Here is a 16946-nt window from a genome sequence, read left to right as displayed (position 1 = left end):
GTGATGGCATACTGTGGTATTTCACCCAGTAGATATTGGAGTTGATCAAAATCGGGTTTGTTTTCGAATTCTTTGTGGATCTGTGTAATCTGAGGGAAATATGTATCTCTAATATGGTCATACGTTGGACAGGAGGTTAGGAAGTGCAGCTCAGTTTCTACCTCATTTTGTGGGCAGTGTGCACATAGCCTGTCTTCTCTTGAGAGACAGGTCTGTCTACGGTGGCCTTTCTCAATAGCAAGGCTATGCTCACTGAGTCTGTACATAGTTAAAGCTTTCCTTAAGTTTGTGTCAGTCACAGTGGTCAGGTATTCTGCTACTGTGTACTCTGTTTAGGGACAAATAGCATTCTAGTGTGCTCTGTTTTTTTTGTTAATTCTTTCCAATGTGTCAAGTAATTATCTTTTTGTTTTCTCATGATTTGGTTGGGTCTATCTGTGTTGATGTCCTGGGGCATGTTTGTGTTTGTGAACAGAGCCCCAGGACCAGCTTGCTTAGGGGACTCTTTTCCAGGTTAATCTCTCTGTAGGTGATGGCTTTGTTATGGAATGTTTGGGAATCGCTTCCTTTTAGGTGTTTGTAGAATTTAACGTCTCTTTTCTGGATTTTGATCATTAGCAGGTATCGGCCTAATTCTGCTCTGCATGCATTATTTGGTGTTCTACGTTGTACACAGAGGATATTTTTGCAGAATTCTGCATGCAGTCTCAATTTGGTGTTTGTCCCATTTTGTGAATTCTTGGTTCGTGTGCGGACCTCAGACCTCACAACCATAAAGGGCAATGGGTTCTATAACTGATTCAAGTATTTCTAGCCAGATCCTAATTGGTATGTCGAATTTTATGTTCCTTTTGATGGCATAGAATGCCCTTCTTGCCTTGTCTCTCAGATCGTTTACAGCTTTGTGGAAGTTACCTGTGGCGCTGATGTTTAGGCCAAGGTATGTATTGTTTTTTTGTGTGCTCTAGGGCAAAGGTGTCTAGATGGAATTTGTATTTGTGGTCCTCGCGACTGGAACTTTTTTGGAACACCATTATTGTGGTCTGTCTCTATCTTCCTCTCTTCCCCTTTCCCACCCCCTCTCCCTCTGTCTGTCTCCCTCTCCCCCCCCCCCCCTTATCCTCCCCTTCCCCTCCCTTCTCCCCCCCCCCCCCCTCTCTCTCTGTCCATACTGTGATTTATCCCCAGGTCATGTCATCAAATGCAGCCATCTATCAGACCTTTTCATCATACATGGGTTAAGCATTCATTAAGGCAATTATTTTAAACAAATAAAAGCCATACCAAAGCGGCAACGCCTCTAAAGTTGAATTTACTGGCATGAAATGAACCCTCCTCTCTTATGCCCTCGCCCTGCTTAGGAGCAACGCAACAATGTCTGTTATATTAATTAGGTAAGGCTGATAATGGACTTTGAAGGTGGTTAGTAGAAGTGTAAAGTGTCTGTCCACCGACTCCACTTAAAGGATACAGGATATGATTACATTGTTGATGATGATTGGACAGCAGTTCACTACAGTTTTGATCACACGGACTTGGATTTTGAATCTAAAAGGTACATCCTAATTGTTGTTACAGTGCAGATACAGTATTCAGTATGTCTTGCTGACCGAGGGATGAACAATCAATATATCCATCACATATCTTGTCTAGTTTAGATCCATAAACCACCTTTTAAAGCCATCAGAGCAGTTTCCCTCCTAGCTCTCTCGGTGACCCTCTACCACTGTCCTATTCTGTCTTCGTGGATCAGTCTCATCTCTCATCTGTCAGTGTTTGAGGAGAGACAGCTCTGAGTCAGTTACACCATTTCCATCCCCTGACCTTGGTTGTTGCTGGAGGTTGTTTCTGCAGACTACCTAAGCAAGATATTGGACCAGGCAGTGATCTTTCTGTCCTGCTAGCTAGGCCAAACCCTCCACCAGGGAGGGCTGGAGGGATTCTTGTAGCCTGGTCCCAGATCAGTTTGTGTTTTTTTGCCAACTTCTATTGTCATGCAATAGCAGTACAAACTTGTGGCAAGACAGCACAAACTTGTGGCAAGACAGCACAAACTGATCTGGAACCAGGCTAGGATTCTTAGGCCCAACAGGCTTTAGTTCTCGAAGTCACCATGGGGTAGATAGATGAAGAGGACATTAACAGGGCTGTGTTGCTGCTAACCCACTAGAGAAAACACTTCTGTTCCCTTCCCTCTTGGGCCTAATGTGAGTAGACAGTAATTGTTGGATCTGACAGGATAAAGCTAATTTGTTTGGCCAATCTCTGGGTGAATGAAGACCATGCTGATCAAGCAGTGAAGGCTCTGAGGGGAGGACGGCTCATAATAATGCGTGGAACAGAGCAAATGGAATGCCATCAAACACATAGAAACCATGTGTTTGATGTATTCTGTACCATTCCACAAATTCCGCTCCAGTTGTTACCACGAGCCCATCCTCCCCAATTAATGTGCCACCAACCTCTTTGATCAGACCCATTTGAAGACTTGACAACAAATGTCCACATAGCAACTGGGGGCAGACCCCAGTGTTGTCTCTGGGCAATTGGGTATCATTGGCAAAAGTGAGCATTAAGTAATACAGTAATACAGCACCAACGCTCCTGTAAATCGTGACAAACTCACCAAAATTATCCTATTGACACTTTGGAGTAAATGTATGTTTTTGATGTTTAAAACCAGAGATGTTGGTTCGAAGAGGCAGTTGACCTTTAAAGGGTGACTGAACTTCCTGATTTGGCCTCGTTTTTTATTTGGTTAATTAAGAAATGCTAGCGGCATGACTGAATTCAAATGTGAGACTGACTTTCCCATATGAAAAAATACAGTAACACTTGATTTGGATAGTCTGTCTAGCATCTACAGATGGACAATCTACAGACTATCAGTAACATTTCAACTAACTATATGCTAACCCTAACCTTTGTCATAACCCTTACCCTAACCCTTATGCTAAACCTAACGAATGCTAACCATAACCTTAGCAAGCAGTTGCTTATCAACAGATAGTATGACTAGTATGAGCATCTTCAGATAGTATGAGCATCTTCAGACGGAAAATCTGGACTATCCAAATAAAGTGTGACCAAAAATACTACAGTTTACTATAGAATAATATAGTACTGGGGGCCTCCCGAGTGGCACAGCAGTCTAAGGCACTGCATCACAGTGCTATAGGTGTCACTACAGACCCGGGATCGATCTCGGGCTGTATCACAACCGGCAGTGATAGGGAGTCGCATAGGGCGGCGCACAATTGGCCCAGCATTTGGCCGGGGGGGCTTTACTTGGCTCATCGCACTCTACCGACTCCTTGTGGCGGCCCGGGCGCCTGTAGGCTGACCTCGGTTGAACAGTTGAACAATGTTTCCTCCAACACATTGGTGCGGCTGGCTTCAGTGTTAAGCGGGTAGGTGTTAATAATTGCGGTTTGGCGGGTCATGATTCGGAGGACGCATGACTCGACCTTCACCTCCCGAGCCCATTGGGAAATGCATCGAATTCTTTATTTTGTTAGAAATTCAGGGTTTGTTAAGAGAATATAGTAGTATAGGTAGGCTGTGACTGGCCTCACACTCCAGTACAGTACGTGGCGGTGTATGCACCTTTCAGTTGGTTGCGAATCTGCCAATAAAAACTTGAAGAAGATACAGGTTATAGAAAAGAGCAGAAGCTCTAAACTATCCATTCAGACCCCAGTCCTACCTACCTACAGGTTATAGAAAAGAGCAGAAACTCTAAACTATCCATTCAGACCCCAGTCCTACCTACCTACAGGTTATAGAAAAGAGCAGAAGCTCTAAACTATCCATTCAGACCCCAGTCCTACCTACCTACAGGCTATAGAAAAGAGCAGAAGCTCTGAACTATCCATTCTGACCCCAGTCCTACCTACCTACAGGCTATAGAACATTTGCTCTATTAGTATTTCTCCAGTAGGTTTACTCAAGGAGGAAGCCTATGTCAAAGATAATAAAACAAAAACCCTATAATAAATACTGCAGTATTTTAGTATTTACTGCAGTAATATCCGCAAAAACACTACAGTAAATAATACAGTATATTACAGTCCGCAAAAATATTGCAGTAAATACTCAAATATACTACAATCCGCAAAAACATGACATTAATAGTATATACTACAGTTTTCTTTTACTCCAGTTTTATATTATAGTTAACTGTCAATACTATAGTATAATACAGTAAATACTACCGTAAAGTGCACAAAAACACTACACTGGGTTATGACCAGAATGATCCTATTTACACTTTGTAGTCGATTTTGAATTATACGTTTTTTTTAGGGGCAGTTGTTCTTTAATCTGTGCCTACAACACCGGCCCCTTATGTTGAAAATATAGGCTAGACTCATCTTGATCAACTTGTCATAGTTCAAACCAGTCATTTCAAAACATTCTCTATCACATATTTACCAAGGGACAATTAATTCCGTGGATAATAACTCAGAGAGTATAGGTGGACTGTTAACAGTGTATTGGTATGCCGTTCAGGTACACCTCACTCCCTGTGGTATATTCACACGCAATTCAATTTATTCAAAAAGGTTGCCAAATTTGGGAAATTGTCAGATCTCAAGCAAAGCTTTATCAGATGCAAATCACTAAACAGCTCCAGTATGACTAGCTCTGAATATGCCTATCTTAATTGGCCTTCTCTGGACATAATACACACACACACACACTCACACACAATTTTTCACAGAGGTCACAGTCAGCGCCTTCTCTTCGTGCGTTCAGTTCAAATTGAAATGAAATGCTTCCCTTTCCTACAGTGAACAGCAGAGCAGCAACACCTCTCCCTACATTAGATCTCTAAGCCCTGAGGAATAGTCTGATAAAACCAACCTTCATATTCTGTATTACACCATTTATTTTGCTTTGCAGGGCTCACCTCCAGTAGACTTGTAGTCTAATGACACACACACAAGAATTTACACAGACGCATGCTTGCATGCGCACACGCACACACTTGTTTTACTATTCTTGTGGGGACCAAAAAACGTATTCCTATTCAAAATACTATTTTCCCTATCCCCTAACCCTAACCCTAACTCATAACCCCTAATTATAACCCTAACCCTAACTCATAATCCCTAATTATAACCCTAACCCTAAACCTAGCCCCCAAGCATAAAATATCCTTTTTCCAGTGGGGACCGGTGAAATATCCCCGCTTGTCCGAATTTCCCTTGTTTTACTATCCTTGTGAGGACTTCTGGTAACCACTTCTGTAACCACAAGGATAGTAAAACGAAACCACACACACACACACACACACACACACACACACACACACACACACACACACACACACACACACACACACACACACACACACACACACACACACACACACATTGCTGTGTATCCCAAATTACACCCTATTCCCTATATAGTGCACTACTTTTGACATGCACCCTAGTCAAAAGTAGTGCACTATATACAGTTGAAGTTGGAAGTTTTCATACACTTAGGTTGGAGTCATTAAAAAAACTAATTTTTCAACCACTCCACAAGTTTCTTGTTAACAAACTACAGTTTTGGCAAGTCGGTGAGGATATCTACTTTGTGCATGACACAATTGTTTACAGACAGATTATTTCACTTATAATTCACTGTATCACAGTTCCAGTGTGTCAGAAGTTTACATACACTAAGTTGACTGTACCTTTAAACAGCTTGGAAAATTCCAGAAAATGATGTCATGGCTTTAGAAGCTTCTGGTGTTCTAATTGACATAATTTGAGTCAATTGGAGGTGTAACTGTTGATGTACTTCAAGGCTTACCTTCAAACTCAGTGCCTCTTTGCTTGACATCTTGGGAAAATCTAAAGAAATCAGCCAAGACCTCAGAAAAAAACTGTAGACCTCCACAAGTCTGGTTCATCCTTGGGAACAATTTCCAGATGCCTGAAGGTACCACATTCATCTGTACAAACAATAGTACTTCAGTATAAACACCATGGGACCACGCAGCCATGATACCGCTCAGGAAGGAGACTCGTTCTGTCTGAACGTACTTTGGTGCAAAAAGTGCAAATCAATCCCAGAACAACAGCAAAGGACCTTGTGAAGATGCTGGAGGAAACAGGTACAAAAGTATCTATATCCACAGTAAAACGAGTCCTATATCGACATAACCTGAAAGGCCGCTCAACAAGGAAGAAGCCACTGCTCCAAACCCGCCATAAAAAAGCCAGACTACGGTCTGCAACTGCACATGGGGACAAAGATCGTACTTTTTGGAGAAATGTCCTCTGGTCTGATGAAACAAAAATATAACTGTTTGGCCATAATGACCATTGTTATGTTTGGAGGAAAAAGCGTGATGCTTGCAAGCCGAAGAACACCATCCCAACCGTGAAGCACAGGGGTGGCAGCATCATGTTGTGGTGGTGCTTAGCTGCAGGAGGGACTGGTGCACGTCACAAAATAGATGGCATCATGAGGGAGGAAATTATGTGTATATATTGAAGCAATATCTCAAGACAGGAATTTAAATGGGTCTTCCAAATGGACAATGACCCCAAGCATACTTCCAAAGTTGTGGCAAAATGGCTTAAGGACAACAAAGTCAAGGTATTGGACTGGCCATCACAAAGCCCTGACCTCAATCCCATAGAAAATTCGTGGGCAGAACTGAAAAAGTGTGTCCGAGCAAGGAGGCCTACAAACCTGACTCAGTTACACCAGCTCTGTCAGGAGGAATGGGCCAGAATTCACCAAACTTAATGTGGGAAGCCTGTGGAAGGCTACCTGAAATGTTTGACCCAAGTTAAACAATTTAAAGGCAATGCTACCAAATACTAATTGAGTTTATGTAAACTTCTGACCCACTGCGAAGGTGATGAAAGAAAGAAAAGCTGAAATAAATCAATCTCTCTACTATTATTCAGACATTTCACATTCTTAAAATAAAGTGGTGATCCTAACTGCCCTAAGACAGGGATTTTTAAATCAGGAATTGTGAAAAACTGAGGTCATTTAGGGTGCCATCTGGGACAAAGCCAGCAGCGGTACAGCCGTGGAATAAACATGTTGGATCATTAAAGCAGTTATATCCTGCCCTCTTATACTGATAATATAACATCTAATCCACATATAAAGAGAGAGACTAATGTATGTGGGGCTCAGACCAGTGGCAGCTAAAACCTACTAGCCATATTTAATGGATGTGGGAGAGATTTAAACAGTCCAGAAGAGGCGTTTATTCATACCTACATAGTGCTAAGATCATGTAGGCCGCTATTATTTTCTATTCTACTGTAACAGGTGTTGGTTTGATCTATCCTTTTTTAATCTCACATAAAAGCACATATCCTGTTGCGTCTACATTTCATTAAATGTATTTCCTCTTCATTTTCCATCTTCATATTTTCTAGGATACCACCACCAGTGATAGTCTTAGAAAAGCGCCAAATGACAGGAGTAACAGTGAACCAAAATCAGATGTCTTAATTGAGGAAGAAGGATGGAATGAGGCAAAACTTTAAGCACAGTAATTGTATGAAATAAACATGAGACCAGAGCACAGTGCCTTCTTGCTCTATGAATGTTAAAATGAGAGAGAGAGAGAGAGAGAGATAGAGACAAAGAGAGAAAGGATGGAACGATAGAGAGGCAGAGGCAGAGACAGAGACCCACACAGTGCATAAACGTATGATTTCTAGATAGGTTTTCTGATGCCCCCATCCACACTCAGCTACAGTAAATCAATTGGCTGGAACGGTGCTATTCATTACTTCCATGACCTTTCAGCTTCTGACTCCTCAACCAGAGACCAATGAGGAGTTGTCCTGCTGCTACTCACAAGTGTCTGTGTGTGTGTCAGTGTGTGACCGTGTGTGACCCTGTGTGTCCGTGTGTAGCTATGTGTGGGGGTAACCTGATCCACATACGATCGTGAGCCAGAGGTTTATTTTGGTATTTACCCTCACGTGCACTGCCTGGCTCACTCAAGCCTACCGGTTGTTAGCTACTAATATTCGCTTCAGGAAATTTTATTTCCTTTATATTAATAAAGTAAAGATAAAGAGACACTGTACTTGCTTGATAGACAGTAGCAGTAGACTATAGATGAGCCTCTTTTATGGTTGATACGAGTATGCAATCCAATGTCTGGTGGTCTCTTTAATACACAGAACATCCATTTTTCCTTTTCTCCATAGTGCATCAATGGTAAATATTGACAGTGGATTATTAAATACATTGTGATGAAGCCATCAGATTCATCCTTAAAGCACACAGTGCGTTGTCTGAATAAGATAAAATGCTAAATATGAGCTCACCACTTGTAATGTAGAACCAGCCAGATATTACTTTTCAAAAGACAGGAGGTCGATTAGTCTTGATTTATGGCACAAATATAATGTCAGTGTATTTCACTATGACCAGTAGATGACAGTGTTGTGTCTTTAATGGCTCATGTCATGGTTGCAGCTCAATTACAAAACAAAAATGATAGATTGGCTAAGTAATAGTGAAGTCTATTACTATGCATTACATTTTGCGACTGGAAAAAAACATTCCCTTCACATCCATCATACCAATCTTTGTGTTGAGACATAAATATTATATAAATAGAGAAGGATCTATTCTCTAGGCATCTCCTCTTTTGGGTTATACTATAAAAATCTTGTCTTGCTTATAATGAATCATCAAGAGATGCGTATGGTTTAAAATGTTTCTTGATCATCATGGCACATTTATTGTGTTCTAATAATTGCTTTTCATGGCTTAATATTGACAATAAAACATGTCAACACTGCTCCCTATATGTATTATCTGTGGAATGCTCAGCCACTGAATGTGGAGGACAGCTTAGTTCGCCCTAAACTGCAATATATGTTTCATATCCCTTGACATTAACACTATTGACACTAACTGCCTTGTGGAAAAAGTCAAGGGAGAGAATAACAATAACACCAATGTAACACAGGTCCCTTCACAATGATCTGTTTAAGGAGCAAAGTGCCACGGAGGAGAGAAAGGCAGCCTTGGAGGCATTGCTCTTTCACTCCAGCCAGAGAAAATGCCAAAGACGTCCATGAGCGAACAGAGACACAGCATTCCCTCCCAAAAGAGCTATATTATGGAGGCCATTCACTGCAGAGTTGCAGAGTGTAAAACAAATGTTTTATATCAAATCAAGTTATATTTGTCACATGCTTCGTAAACAACTGGTGTAGACTAACAGTGAAATGCTTACTTATGGATGATTTTCAACAATGCAGAGTTAAAGATAGAAAATGTAATAGAAAAATAGAAATAGTGACATGAGGAATAAATACACAGCGAATAACAATATAAAGTAAAAATAACAAGGCTATATACAGGGAGTACCAGTACCTAGTCAATGTGCAGGAGTACGAAGTAATTGAGGTAGCTATGTACATATGCACAGTAGATAGGGATAATGTGACTAGGCAACAGGATAGATGATAGGCAGGAACAGCAGTGTACGATGTGTGTATGTATGTATGTATGTACGTATGTATGCATGCATACATGTGTGTGTTGGGGTGTCAGTGGTAAGTATGTGTGAGTGTGTGGGTAGAGTCCAGTGTGTGTGCATAGTCAGTATAGGGGTCAATGCAGGTAGTCTGGGTAGCCATTTGATTAGCTATTTAGCAGTCTTGTTTAGCGGTCTTATGACTTGGGGATAGAAGCTGTTCAGGGTCCTGTTGGTTCCAGACATGCTGTGCGATAGCAGAGAACAGTCTATGACACTCAAACTCATCTCTGGACCTCGAAGTCAATTCCACAGCATTTTTTTCATTGTTCCCATCTAATCAACGACTGATTTATACCTGGGACACCAGGTGGGTGAAATGAATTATCAAGTTGAACAGAAAACCAGAAGGCTCCAGACCTCGTAGGGTAAGAGTTGAATACCCCTGGTCTATGCCTTGGGTGGCTGGAGTCTTTGACAATTTGTTATGACCTTCTTCTGATACCGCCTGGTATAGAGTTCCTGGATGGCAGGGCGCTCGGCCACAGTGATGTACTTGGCCGTACTCACAACCCTCTGTAGCGCTTTGCGGTCGGGTGCCTTGCAGTTGCCGTACCAAGCGGTGATGCAGCCAGTAAAGATGCCCTCAATGGTGGATCTGTGGAATATTTTGAGGATCTGAGGGCCCATGCCAAATCTTTTCAGTCTACTGAGGGAGAAGAGGTGCTGTCGTTCCTTCACAACTGTGTGGGTGTATGGACCATGTTAATTCCGTAGTGGTGTAGACACTGAGGAACGTGAAGCTCTCGAACTTCCCCAAAACAGCACCATTGATGTGGATGGGGGTGAACTCCGTTTCCTGTAGTCCCTGTACTAAATACAGTGTACTAGATGTTAGTTTAACCTATTGTATATAAACAACAGCAAAATATTAGAATAAACTAGGCTGGAATAGAAAATGGCCTTTACTTTTATAACCCACAGAGCATTGGTTGATAGCTGAATCCTGGAGTGCCCTTAGGGAGGGAGCATTTGTCTTTGAGTGCCTGGATGGATGAGGGGATACTGAGGTTGTGATGCGTGTCTATTCACATTTTCAAGATAAAGCCATGAAACAAATGTATTCATTTGATGAGAAATCCAGGATCCTTAATTTTAGTATTCCTAGCTATGTTTGTTTTGGTGAAACCAGTGACCCAAAGAAACTCTAACCCCGTCTGTGTGATGATAAGCCTTTGCCTGGTGGCATTCACTCACATTACAGAGTGCTTAAGGCTAGGGGAGGGAAGCACAGTGACATGTCCTAGCTGCCACTGCCAGGCTGGCTGGTTAATTGAATTAGACCATAGTGTCTGTGTTTCATTGAGGTCACAGCAGGACTTGAGCTGTCTGTCTGGCCACAGGGACCTCAGTAGACCTCGAATGCATCCCAAATGGCTCCCTATACAGTGGGGCAAAAAAGTATTTAGTCAGCCACCAATTATGCAAGTTCTCCCACTTAAAAAGATGAGGCCTATAATTTTCATCATAGGTACACTTCAACCATGACAGACAAAATGAGGGAAAAAAATCCAGAAAATCACATTGTAGGATTTTTTATGAATTTATTTGCAAATGATGGTGGAAAATAAGCATTTTCTCTATGAATACAATTAAGACTCACGACAGGAACCAGTACAGACGCGGTTGCCGCTTTACATTTCAGCACCACAAAATAGTCCGCTGCCTGCTTTATTAGTTAACTGTCAAGTCACTTATTTAACTAGGCAAGTCAGTTAAGAACAAATTCTTATTTACAATGACGGCATACCCCGTCCAAACCATAACCCGGATGACGCTGGGCCAATTGTGCGCCGCCCTGTGGGACTCTCAATCACGGCAGGTTGTGATACAGCCTGGAATTGAACCATGGTCTGTAGTGACAACTCTAGCACAGATGCAGTGCCTTAGACAGCTGTGCCACTCGGGAGCCAATTAGTTAACTGTCTCCTGCATTCGCTCTCCTCATGAAAGAAGTAAAAATGTAACTATTGCATTTATTTAGGTAGCATTTAGGTAACTTCCTTCTTGGGACATTGCATTTGGAACTTTTTGCATCTCGGGTCTGAGATTTTTTATTATTGATATAAAATACATAATTACTTTGGGGGGCCAAATAATATTTGGCAGCTTTACATTTCAACACCACAAAATGGTCTGCTGCCTGCTTTATTAGTTAACTGTCTCCTGCATTTGCTCTCCTCATGAATGAAGTAAAACATGTAGTTGTGCATTATTTAGGAAGAGTAACTTCCTTCTTGGGACATTGCATTTGGGACTTTTTGATATCTCGGGTCAGAATTTTTTTAAATTATTATTTTTATCTAATGTTTATAAAATTCAAAATAAATTTTGGGGCTTTGGGGGGGCCAATAATTTTGTTGGTGGGCCAGATTCAATATCCAACACAGCAACCTTGCTTAGCTATCAGAACACAGGTTTACACCTGCCCTATTTTACATGGTCCTTCAGAAGAGCCGGATATAGGAACCACCACAATCAAGAGGATGCACCAGCCTGAACCAACTATCACGCAGCCCCGGCGTGAGACTTGCCTCCCAGATAATGTGATCGATTCTGACCTGAGAGGTCCAGGTTATGTATATGTGTGTATGTTATGCACTTCTCACCCCCCACCTTGCCACGCACTGCAACGTCCAACCAAAGAGAAGAAGAAGACTTCTATGATCAGGCACTCTCCACCTCACCCAGCAGCAGTCTCCATGAGTGGATTGTCACCTTCAGAGAGATGGAGCAAGAAATCAAGTACCTTGCAGCGAGGTTAGCCACCTGCACGAGTACAGGTTTACGTACCAAAACATAAAAATGAAGAATGCAGCCCTCCTGCGCAAGGCAAGAGAACAATCAGAAACAATAATAGAACTGACATGAGGCCACCAAGGATGACTATGAAACACTTCACTATGAGGTGCGAGAACTCAAGTTTCCAGATTCTACTCAGCTACAGACACCATGGCCAACCACATCTCAACACACCATTAAGCAACACCAAAGTCAGAAGACGCACATCAGAGACAGACCAGTACCTGCGCCTCACACAAGGAGCCAACCTCCAGACAAAGATGAGGATGTGTGTTCATCAGACCCCAACATTGTGGCTGCGGTGCTCAGAGAGCACATAAGACACTCAGAGATGGCACAGGCCCCCTCCAGATCAGCAGCAGCTGTGTCACCTGACCACTCTGTAGCCCCAAGCAGACGGCACCATCACACCGAAGACAGACATTGGCACCCTTCTCTGCGGGAACCCTGAAACTCCCCTGGCGATGTCAGGACTACTATGACAGATCAAATAGAGAATACTACTCGCCTGACTGCGACCGTTCTGCTTCCCGTCATCACAGTTCTCCATGGTGCACCCAAACCAGAAAAAAAACATACTTCCTACCATACCAGACGTTGTCCATCCTGGCCCGAGAGAGTTTGCACGTATGAAAATAGCCACAGAGAACATCTGTCAGCAGATACGACCGAAAGGTTCAAGTTCCAGATCCTCACCAATCACCTGAGACTGGAAGAGGCCCTGTTGATCACAGATTCATACAGTAACTCCAGCTACCCATATTCAGACACCATATACTCTCTCACTAAGCAGTATGGACAACCACATCAGCTGGCCCTGCGTCGCTGAGCTTATGGATGGCCCTGAAATTCGCAGTGGAGATGGTAAGGCTTTCCGTATGTTGGCACTCAACCTGTTCCCTGGTGTCCATGTTGGAGCAGCTGGGAAGGAATGGTGACATGGAGCGGGTCCAACGTTTGTCAGGAAAGCTCCCACATGACCTAAGGTCCAACTTCAAGAGATTTGTCCACCAGCTAAAAATTCACATTCACACACTACTCGACTTCGCTGACTCATTGGAATACAAAATCCTTATCCAGGAAGATGGGTCTGTGTTCACCAGTAACTGTGGGAAGGATCAGCGCAGAAAACACAAACCCCCTCTCAGAATAACCACCATTCTCCTCTACACTAACGAAATCGCCAGACTCTACCTCTCCTGCTCCAGAAACTACCCCCGATCCTGCCGCCCCCAAGACACAGGAAAAGTCTGTCCCTACTGTGAAAACACCAAGGACTTTCTCAATGATTGTGCTAACTTCAAGCAGCTCACAAAAGAACAGACAATCAGCTGGATAAAGAGCAACCACATATGCTGCTGTTGGGGCCGAGGCCATCAGTCAGCCAAGTGAAGCATCATGCAAGGTCTACAACAGAAAGCACCTCACAGTCCTTCATGATGTGAACGAGAGAGCTAATGAGAGAGTCTGCAACAACACCCCAAAGGAGAGCCTCTTCTACATCAATGCCCAGACTGCAGCAACAAAGTGATTTTAAAAGTCAGTAAAGTTTTGCCCTGCCCTATTTACACTTTTAATAAAAACTTTTATTGAATACAACCACCGGTTGAAGTCAGAAGTTTACATACACCTTAGCAAACTACATTTAAACTTGGTTTTTCACAATTCCTGACATTTATTCCTAGTAAAAATTCCCCGTCTTAGGTCAGTTAGGATCACCACTTTATTTTAAGAATGTGAAATGTCAGAATAATAGTAGAAATAATCATTTATTTCAGCTTTTCTTTCTTTCATCACATTCCCAGTGGGTCAGAAATGTACATTCACTCAATTAGTATTTGGTAGCATTGCCTTTCAATTGTTTAACTTCGGTCAAACATTTCAGGTAGCCTTCCACAAGCTTCCCACAATAAGTTGGGTGAATGTTGGCCCATTCCTCCTGACAGATCTGGTGTAACTGAGTCAGGTGTGTAGGCCTCCTTTCTCGCACACGCTTTTTCAGTTCTGCCCATTAATGTTCTATAGAATTGAGGTCAGGGCTTTGCGATGGCCTCTCCAATACCTTGACTTTGTTGTCCTTAAGCCATTTTGCCACAATTTTGGAAGTATGCTTGGGGTCATTGTCCATTTGGAAGACCCATTTGCGACCAAGCTTTAACTTGACTGATGTCTTGAGATATTGCTTCAATATATACACATAATTTCCTCCCTCATGATGCCCTCTATTTTGTGAAATGCACCAGTTCCTCCTGCACCAAAGCACTCCCACAACATGATGCTGCCACCCCGTGCTTCACAGTTGGGATGGAGTTCTTCGGCTTGCAAGCCTCAAACTTTTTCCTCCAAACATAACGATGGTCATTATGGCCAAACAGTTCAATTTTTTTCAGCAGACCAGAGGACATTTCTCCAAGAAGTATGATCTTTGTCCCCATGTGCAGTTGCATACCGTAGTCTGGCTTTTTTATGGTGGGTTTGGAGCTTTGGCTACTTCCTTGCTGAGCGGCCTTTCAGGTTATGTCGATATAGGACTCGTTTAACTGTGGATATACAGTATATACTTTTGTATCTGTTTCCTCCAGCATCTTCACAAGGTCCTTTGCTGTTGTTCTGTGATTGATTTGCACTTTTCTCACCAAAGAACATTCCTCTCTAGGAGACAGAATGTATCTCCTTCCTGAGCGGTATGATGGCTACGTGGTCCCATGGTGTTTATACTTAAGTACTATTGCTTGTACAGATGAATGTGGTACCTTCAGGCATCTGGAAATTGGATGAACCAGACTTGTGGAGGTCTCCAATTTGTTTTCTGTGGTCTTGGCTGATTTCTTTTGATTTTCCCATGATGTCAAGCAAAGAGGCACTGAGTTTGAAGGTAGGCCTTGAAATACATCCACAGGTACACCTCCAATTGACTCAAATTATGTCAATTAGCCTATCAGAAGCTTCTAAAACCATGACTTCATATTCTAGAATTTTCTAAGCTGAATAAAGGCACAGTCAACTTAGTGTATGTAATCTTCTGACCCACTGGAATTGTGATACAGTGAATTATAAGTGAAATAATCTGTCTGTAAACAATTGTTGGAAAAACTACTTTGTCATGCACAAAGTAGATGTCCTACCCGACTTGCCAAAACTAGTTTGTCAACAATACATTTTTGGAGTGGTTGAAAAACAAGTTTTAATGACTCCAACCTAAGTGTATGTAAACTTCCGACTTCAACTGTACATAAGCTGATATTCAATTGGCACATGCACATTCGTGCTGAGTTGAGCAACACAAATTAGGAAAAAGTCAGTGGTTGTATTCAATAAACATTTTTCTCAAAAGTATGAATTTCTGCACCCCGTGGAAGGACCGCAGTTAATTACCTTATCTATTATATAATGATAAAGCTTTTGTCCTATGCATAAGTAGGCTAATTCCATGAATTCATATTTTTGGATCAAATTATTTTACTTCCCAGCTAGCATTGAGGAATCGTCCCAGAAGCGGCCCTCTTCCGGGGGTCAGAACTGATTGAATCAGCCCGGAATCGGGTGTCGGACTAGGCCCGGAATCAAAATGAATGACTGCCCAGAATAGGCCCAAGAACATCCGGCCGTTTCCGTCTACCGGAATTCAGCCGACTCTTCTGGCATCTTACCAGAATCCCTCCAGAAGCTGGCCGATGCAAATGTAAATAAATGTATACAAAATTACCCGATTTAGTAATTTTAAATATGACTTACTTATATATACAAATTTTACCCATCCACCAAAAATTTTTTTAAATACAGGTATATATATTGATAAAAATCACGTTCTCCTAGAGAGATTTACACGGTTATCATAACGACACACCAGGGTATGCCTACATGAAACACGGCCCTTATCTTAAGTGTTTCTAAAATCACCTATGGGAAAAATGTATGGTGGAAAAACGATTGGAACCATTTCCCTGTTTGACTGCTAGGTTTTATGGGTATTATGACTCATACTGTGGTACTCTATCAGCTCGCAAAGTTACCTTCCTGATATCCACGAGTTCATCTGAATCAGGTAAAGTAGCTCAAGTATCCCTTTGATGACCGACCCTAAACCACCCTACAGGGTTGAGTAAATCAGCGCATCACTGATCCTCATATCTGAGATCATCATACAGGGCACTTGTTACATCGTAATATGAGATGTACGGCAACATAGTTAATTTACTTTGCTGTTTGATTTGTTCGCTTGCAAATTACATTAGAACAGTAGGCCTCATTGATTTCGCGTTTACGTGCGTTCTTTTTGGCCCTTACTGCTATCCGTAGCAAAACTTGCGGAAAAGGACAGGGGGGAAATGGCTACGAAGACAAACGACAACGATTTAGCAGTGGAGTTGAGCTCTACTTCTAAAGAAGAGGTAAGAAGTTTACACTCATATAAATACACGAAAGATAAAAGGCCATACATAAATACGGAAGTATTAGTTATTCCAAGTTGTGTTTTAGCCAGGCTAGCAAAGTTATCTATCGCGCTTCTCAAATGCAATTAGTGGCACACATGGAGGAGAGCGCATTTGTAGCTAAACTAGCCATGTAGCAAGGGGTTAGTTGCTGTTTCGCCTCGACGTAACTAGTTAGT

General features: G+C 42.2%; 1 protein-coding gene and 1 non-coding gene across 2 annotated transcripts in view; both read left to right on the top strand.

Annotated features, from left to right (window-relative positions):
* The first annotated feature begins 3906 nt into the window (after positions 1-3906).
* Positions 3907-3963, top strand: LOC116356887 (U7 small nuclear RNA). The gene has a single exon (XR_004205186.1). It is a non-coding gene; the product is annotated as a U7 small nuclear RNA (small nuclear RNA).
* A 12397-nt stretch (positions 3964-16360) lies between these two features.
* The window catches only part of LOC109868396 (pre-mRNA-splicing factor CWC22 homolog), a 63350-nt gene continuing 62764 nt past the window's right edge, over positions 16361-16946 (top strand). Inside the window, exons 1-2 of the mRNA XM_020457928.2 lie at positions 16361-16379; positions 16634-16725. Of these exons, the coding sequence (XP_020313517.1) occupies positions 16663-16725 (63 nt within the window). The 5' untranslated portion in view covers positions 16361-16379; positions 16634-16662. The remainder of the gene's footprint in view (positions 16380-16633; positions 16726-16946) is intronic.

This window comes from Oncorhynchus kisutch, linkage group LG2 (genome assembly GCF_002021735.2).
Source record: "Oncorhynchus kisutch isolate 150728-3 linkage group LG2, Okis_V2, whole genome shotgun sequence".
In the NCBI taxonomy this organism is placed as follows: Eukaryota; Metazoa; Chordata; class Actinopteri; order Salmoniformes; family Salmonidae; genus Oncorhynchus; species Oncorhynchus kisutch.
Note: the sequence above shows the minus strand (reverse complement) of the source record. Positions and strands in the feature narration are given on the sequence as shown.